The 7,110-nt window shown below is 45.9% G+C and overlaps 1 protein-coding gene across 1 annotated transcript in view; it reads left to right on the forward strand.

The window, feature by feature from the left end:
- Positions 1-2,256: 2,256 nt before the first annotated feature.
- The window catches only part of LOC308365356 (uncharacterized protein), a gene marked incomplete at both ends in the record, with an annotated part of 11,463 nt that continues 6,609 nt past the window's right edge, over positions 2,257-7,110 (forward strand). Inside the window, 3 exons of the mRNA XM_080838747.1 lie at positions 2,257-2,694; positions 2,908-2,969; positions 6,762-6,864. Coding sequence (XP_080694873.1) covers positions 2,257-2,694; positions 2,908-2,969; positions 6,762-6,864 — 603 coding nt within the window. The remainder of the gene's footprint in view (positions 2,695-2,907; positions 2,970-6,761; positions 6,865-7,110) is intronic.

Consider the following 7,110-nt stretch of genomic DNA (forward strand, 5'->3'; position numbering starts at 1 on the left):
ATAATAAACAACACACTCAAATTTTCTTAAGCGAATTGGTAATAATATAAAGCCAGAGGCCATACACTGGAGTGTTACCATTTAAGAAATCCATCTTCATACAAAATGAAACATACAGAATATGTTTATGTTCTTCCATGACCTGCGGTTTTCCACGCTAACATATACACAGAGTACTTGAGTGGGGCTGCCCTGTAATTGAGAACAAAAGAGACACATTTTCCCAGAACAAAGATGCCTGCGGACTCAATTGCTGTCATAATTGATTGCCAGCTGTGCCTCCCTTGGCTCCGGCTGACCTTTGACACAGGAAGTGATGAAAGCGTTTAAGGCTGCAGGGTGTGGGGGACGGAACTCTTGTTGAGGGGTCCCCTGCTGAGTGTTTGTGTGTTCCGTTTGAAGAGCATCTCCGCCGGTGGCTGGCGTGCTGGTGAATATTGCATGAAATGTTTGCGCAGCTCTTGTGCAAGGCCGTCTCTAGGCACCGTGAGGTCGGCCAGCCAGTAAGAGGATTTTCTTAATTTCTCCGTCTGTGGAGAGAGAGAGCATGAAAGGGGGAAAAAAAGAAATAACTTTTTTCTTTCCTTAATTTCCTCTGTTCTGAGACAACTTCTAACTGTAAATGGTACCCACAGCCTCCACACACACACAGGTTCGCCTGTGTAGATTTTGGCAGTGGTCTATAATTTTGCAAGTGTGAGTGCAGGTGTGTACCTGGGACTGTTTTATCTGACTAATTCTATGTACAGTTTATCCAAGAGGAGGTGCTTGAGCTACTCATTAGTCTGATAACACTGTGTGTGTGTGTGTGCGTGTGTGCATGTGTGTATCCTCTGACGTCACCTCGGATTGATGTACGATTAGGTAATTGAGAAGCTCACATTAAAGACCAATTAGTGGTTTATTTGACATTGATATCAGGTGTCAAAAAAGGAAGCCATTCCTTTCCGATGTAAGGCCTATTGAGTGTGTTTGCGTGGAGTGGCTGAAAGGATGAGGATGACTCCATATGAGGATGAAAACCACAGCCATAGGATACAATCACGCTAGCATAGACTGGCAAATCCTTAAAGAGGCTACATGTTACATCAGTCTGTGCTGTTTACTGTCTTTGTGTTCACCATTGTCTGCTGAAACTCATCAACGCACACAGACACACACACAACCCCGATCCCTTGAAAGCTCTGCTTAGGTGGTAGAACGAATCGTCGCCCCCCGGCTTCCTATCCCAGATTTAAATAAAAGATGAGACGTGTGTGTGTGTGTGTGTGTGTGTGTGTGTGTGTGTGTGTGTGTGTGTGTGTGTGTGTGTGTGTGTGTGTGTGTGTGTGTGTGTGTGTGTGTGTGCTTACATGGACATGCATGGAGTCGAGTTGAGCATGCACACTAGCAGCTTGTGACGAGGACGCAGCTCATAAATAAATGCAAACGCAGTTAGGATGGCTGAATAACTGCTTGAATCCCTCTCTCCCTTCTCTCTGTCTCCCCTCTTCAGGGTGTGGCCCTTGCATTAGTCAGATATGCCATGCTTTTGTTTGAATAAGCGCATGAATCACATGACCTGGTTGGAGGCCTCTATAGGTGTTTGGGTGTGCGTGCGTGCTCGCCCTCTCTCAGGATTCACTTAATTATAGAACACAAACAGCACTTGAAAGGGTGCTCTAGAGGAAAAAAACACCCTCCAATGCAGCTTAATCATATATGCTTTTCATTCGAGTTCGCCATGAATACAACGGCTTCAAAAGAACTGGATCGGGTTTGAAGTCTGGTTATGCCTTTTAATAAAATCCCAAATCCAATCTTCTTACAGAATGCTTACATGGCAGTGCATTTTCTATTCAACTGGTTTAGGCCAGACAAAGGTTTTGGGAAAATGCACACATAGCGAGCAGTCACAAGCCAATAAAAGCTTAGTCCTCCACTCAAGCTGGTCCACTGATTTGAATCGTATTCCAATGTTTTCCACTCTCTGAACATAGAGGCATGTTACATTACGTAGATGCAAATGTTTGTGTGATTTTTACTAGTTCTGAGTAATGTGTTTATTTTTCTTGTCTTGTTGCAGAAGACCCTTCGTGGATCACCTCTTACTCCTATATTTGACATCTGACTCTGCATGCCTGTGCAAAGACTTAACCCCTTGAGTCAGCATGACACTTGATGCTCAGTTATGACCGTGCCTCACCGTCGAGACAAACATCAAACTGTCAGAGGTTCTCTGACTGTGCCTCTCCAACCGGCCAACCAACCTCTGTGATGCTTGTGATGAGTGGCATCTCCCCAGCGAATGAAGGAGAGACGTTTGCAGAGGAAGCCATGCCCCAGGCCGAGCTCTCTCCGACCCCTCCTCCTCCTGCTCTTCCCCCTCCACCGCCTCCGCCCCCATGCGGACCCCCTCCTCCTCCACCGCCTCCACCTCCCCCCGGCATGGGGTACCCTGCTCCTGGGCAGCAGAAGAAGAAGCGGAGGGTGCGGAGTTTCTTCTGGAAGCCCATCCCTGAGGAGCGGGTGCGCGGCAAGCCCAACCTGTGGACCATCGGCCCCGGCGGCCAGGAGGAGTACCAGATCGACGTGCGCTCTATCGAAGAGCTCTTCGGTCAGCAGGAGGAGGCGCAGTTGCTGGCCGCCGCCCGCGCCAGGGCAGGTGGCAGTCTGAGGGGCAGGAGCAGCTCCTTCAAAGAGACCAAAGAGGAGGTGGGCACAACATCTCGGGTGGAGTTTTTAATCACCCTGATTCTGTGGTCAAAGACAGGCCCTCCCAAACTCAGATGCACTGTCAACAATATAATTATTTGGTTGAGATCAAAGTGCGTCTCCTTTATGTAAGGGTATTTGTCAGGGATTTTGTATGAAATGGGGTTGCCAGTTTTGAAGGTTTCACCCTTCCCTTGTTGTCGTTTGTTGCAGATCAGCATCCTGGACTCCAAAAGAAGCATGAACGTGGGCATTTTCCTCAGGCAGTTCAAAAAGTAAGTCCAGTCTCAGTAATCCGTAAGTGCCTCCCGATCCCGTCGCTGAGGAGCCCGTTTATGGCGATTTAAAACATTTCTGCAGACCAATAATGATCGACGCGGCCTTCAGATTTCCTAAGGCAAATGGAATATCCGGATCTCTTACTATCATAGCCTTTGGCCAACAGGCAAAAGCATTATGCATTTCTCCACTAAGTCCATCCATGTGATTAAGAAAACCTCTTCTGCCCTGTCAGAAGTCTGAAGTGACTTACCTTAATGAGGCAAAATAATCTCAAGCTCAAAGGGAAGAGCTCTACAGTAAGAGAATCATAAACTCTGCTGCCATTGGATAAAAAAAAGACCCGGGGGCTCGTCTTGTCCATGCTAACTGTCCTGGTCCAGTGCTGACAGGTGCGTGATACACCGTGTTCCGCACCGTCATGGCAGGTGTTGGGAGTAAACACAGCGTCGGCTGGGGCTGTGGGTCGTGGAATGTGAAAGATGTCGCCTGTGTGTCCGTCACTGTGGATCAGTCTGAGGATGGCGGAGGTGTTGATAGTAGTCAAGTAGAGTTGCAAGGAGAAGTTTAGATGAGGGCCAGGCAACAGTGGAAAAAGGTTCACAGTTAGTTTGAGTTCAAGTTTATGTGTGATGGTTGTAGGGCGAAGGGCTACAGTTTTTAGCGTGTGTGTTTTGCTTCATCTTATATTTTGTTGTGTGTTAAGGTAACTGTTGCTACACCCAGACAAGTGTAGCATCCTAATTTTCTTGGGGTAAAGGTTGTTAACTGTGGTGGCTGTGGTATTCATGGTTGCTATTCAAAGCCTTTGTTGTTGTGTTTACTATGGTGGCTGTGGTATTCAAGGTTGCTATTCAAGGCCGTTGTTGTTGTGTTTACTATGGTGGCTGTGGTATTCAAGGTTGCTATTCAAGGCCATGGTTGCGGCTTGTGGTCACAGGATCTGGTTTGTAGGTGTTTGCTCTCCATGGGACCTGAGGCTAAGATGCAGCTGTGATGCCTGAGGTGAAGAAGGCTGCTGGTCCCTCAGTCCCTCACTCTTCTCCTCTCTCCCTCCTTTCTCCTCTCCTCTCTTCTATCTCTCTCTCTCTCTCTCTCTCTCTCTCTCTCCTCTCCTCTCCTTCTCCTCTCCACACCCAGCCCACTCTTCCAGCAGCCATAAGCACTCTCCACCACAAACGTGACATCTAGCCGAGCGGAGGAAACACACGCTCCATCTCCTCTCCCACAGTGGCTTGCTTGCACCAGAAACACTAGACAGATTGTTTTCCCCCTGTGAAAGCGATTATAGTTTCACCCATGCCGCGACGTGCCTGGCCTTGTTCAAATGGTCTGCACAAGGCTAATCCAGTCTGTACACATGTCTTGGGGGGAGACTGATCCTGAATGCGTGCGCTTTCTTGAGGGCAGGGTCGAGGTTCATGTTGGTGTCCCTTTGTGTGCAGTGTTTGTCCCTCTCTTAGTCTGGTTTGGCCCTGGTAAGTCCAGTCCAGAAGGCCTGAGAAAGAAACTGTGATCTTCACAGACGGGCCTATAACGATGTTTTCAAGTCTGTGTTCTTGAGATGCTGCTGCCAAGCTAATGCTAATGCTGAACATGGTATTATCCCAAGGTGCATTACCTTGTTAGATAAGTCTTTGATATTCACATGGACTTTGGAGCGCAGATTATTATTGAGTCATACCAGTTAATTCATTATCGATCAGAGGATCTTCCACTTGTTGTAGGTTTCATCACTGAGGCCAGATTTTTGTCTGAGTCAAACTGTATTGATGTTCCTTGAAGAAAAATCTATTTCTATTGACTTATACACCAGTCAGTTTATACTATGACAACTATTACAGTAATATAGTTTTATGGCTCCGTGAAGTGCAATGAGGTGGAACATTAATTTTGTTTTGCCTGTAAGGCGGTTGCATCAAATATTCCTGTTTCATGTGGCATTCCATTTGAATCTGCCTTCTTAGATGTAATGTGAGTTTGCACTAGAATGAACAGGCTCCCATCCCGTCTGGTGTTTATCTATGTGTGTACGCGGTCACATCCTAAATTGAATTTTCTGTTGTCAAAACAATACTGTTTGTAGGAGACTATGATGTGGGTGACGCATCCTTTATTTCTGATAATTCTTCACTCATAATTTCTAAAGCAGTACATTTTGTTGTCTGTAGTTATTCTATTTTCTATGGGAATCATTTTATATGTTAAAGTAGTGATTTGTCATAATTCTTTCAGGGAACAGGTTTTTTTCAGTCACATGACAGATTTGGAATCATGTTTCTCTGTCTTGCGCCATGTGCCTCAACATTATAAGCAAAGCAGCCACTGTCTCTGCCTCTTTATCAAAATAATGGTCCTCTCTCTGGAAGCAAACCACATATAAAGCTTTCCCTTCAGCCAGTTGGCTCTAGCTAGACTAAAAGGCATTTAGGACACCAGACTGGTGCAGTGTCTGTCCTGATTCCCAGGAAGAGTCTCTGTCCAACTCAGACATTTTCTGTTTTGTTATGTGTAGTCTCCTTGTACTGGCCAGTCCCACATTTGCTGTAAACATTCCTCATTTAGACCAATTTAGACCAGGGATGTATTGTTTTGTCACAAGGCGTACATGAATAAAACAAATCACGGGTTTGTTAGTACCGATGGTGATGTTACTCAGTAAACGGGTCGTCTGAACAGTAATCCGGTCGTTGGGTTACTTGACTGTGAATCCAATAGGGAAAAGTAGTAAGAGCATCAGTTGATCCGTAACTGTATAGGTTATACCTGTAAGTTGTTTCACTCACACTGCACTCACATCAGTGGGCTGTGATGAATTCTGAGCCGCTAAGGAATCAAAGGTTGTCAATATGAAGGAAACCCACTGAGAATAAGGCTTTCCTTTGTGTGAGTGAGGCCTAAGCTGGGGTTTTACAGCACACCCTTGCTCCTTTTTAATCCCTGAGAAAGGCCAAACTCTTGCCCAATCTCCCCCTGTCTCCTTTGTTGCTGTAAAATGGATTATCTGCTGAGGGGCTTCCGCTTGATGTTCAGATTGTTTTTAATTGCCCCTCGAAGCCGACCGAGATCGCCGGCGGGGGAATCAAGGTTTTTTTTGACCTGTGATTATGAAACGGCGAGGACGTTATGCAAGAGAAGGTGCATGTGTGTGTTTGTCAAGGGGAGAGGGCTGATCTTGATGAACTATGGCAAGAGGCTGGAGGATTTTCAACAGCAATGTGGGAAAACACCCGCCTGTTTGGTCTTGGTATAAGGAAGCCATCGTGGTTTTTAGATTATTCTTCAGAGGAGGAGGCTGTGTAATTTCACCTTGATATACTTTTTTTGTTCATGTTCAGGGTCAAAGTTGATGTCTGGGCTATTGATCTGAGTGAAGATTTAAAGTCTCGGCTGTAAACAACTTTACCTAGCTCATATGACATTGTGGCGTTGTCCCGTGCCTGACGGACCCCATTCTTTGCTCTTGATCCATAGCGGAGAGCTCTGCGGTGATGTTTATGAACAACATACACAAAAGGGCACATCAGGGTTAGGTTTGCATTGTGACAGCGTCGTGCTTGTAGCGACCTCAAATAGAGTGACCAATGCATGAAAAACTCGTGATTGCCATTGGTGATTGCTGATGATGTTGCTGACCAGTACATTATTCTGATAGTTCAAAAACCGGTTTTATATTATTGTTCTAATCCATTGTCAGAGTAAAGGGAATAGCTAAGAATAATATCAAGCAGAAGTGATGTCGGTGTGTCTGGAGACACTGTTGATTTGAGGTATGTTTTCATTTCCAGGTCAAACGTCTCCATTATGGAAGACATCCACTCTGGCAAAAGTGAGATGTATGGGGCCGAGCCACTTCGAGAGCTGCTCAAACTCCTGCCAGAGTCAGAGGAGGTAAGGCTGGAGTGAGAGGCATCGTGGTAGAGGAGCAAATGGGTGAAGGAATGAATGAATGAATGAATGGGTGGGTATTAATGGATGGATGAATGAAGCAAAAGACAGACCAATGAATGAATGGGTGGGTATTGATGGATGGATGAATGAAGCAAAAGACAGACCAATGAATGAATGGGTGGGTATTGATGGATGGATGAATGAAGCAAAAGACAGACCAATGAATGAATGGGTGGGTATTGATGG

Source organism: Sprattus sprattus, assembly GCF_963457725.1.
Source record: "Sprattus sprattus genome assembly, chromosome: 5".
Lineage (NCBI taxonomy): Eukaryota > Metazoa > Chordata > Actinopteri > Clupeiformes > Clupeidae > Sprattus > Sprattus sprattus.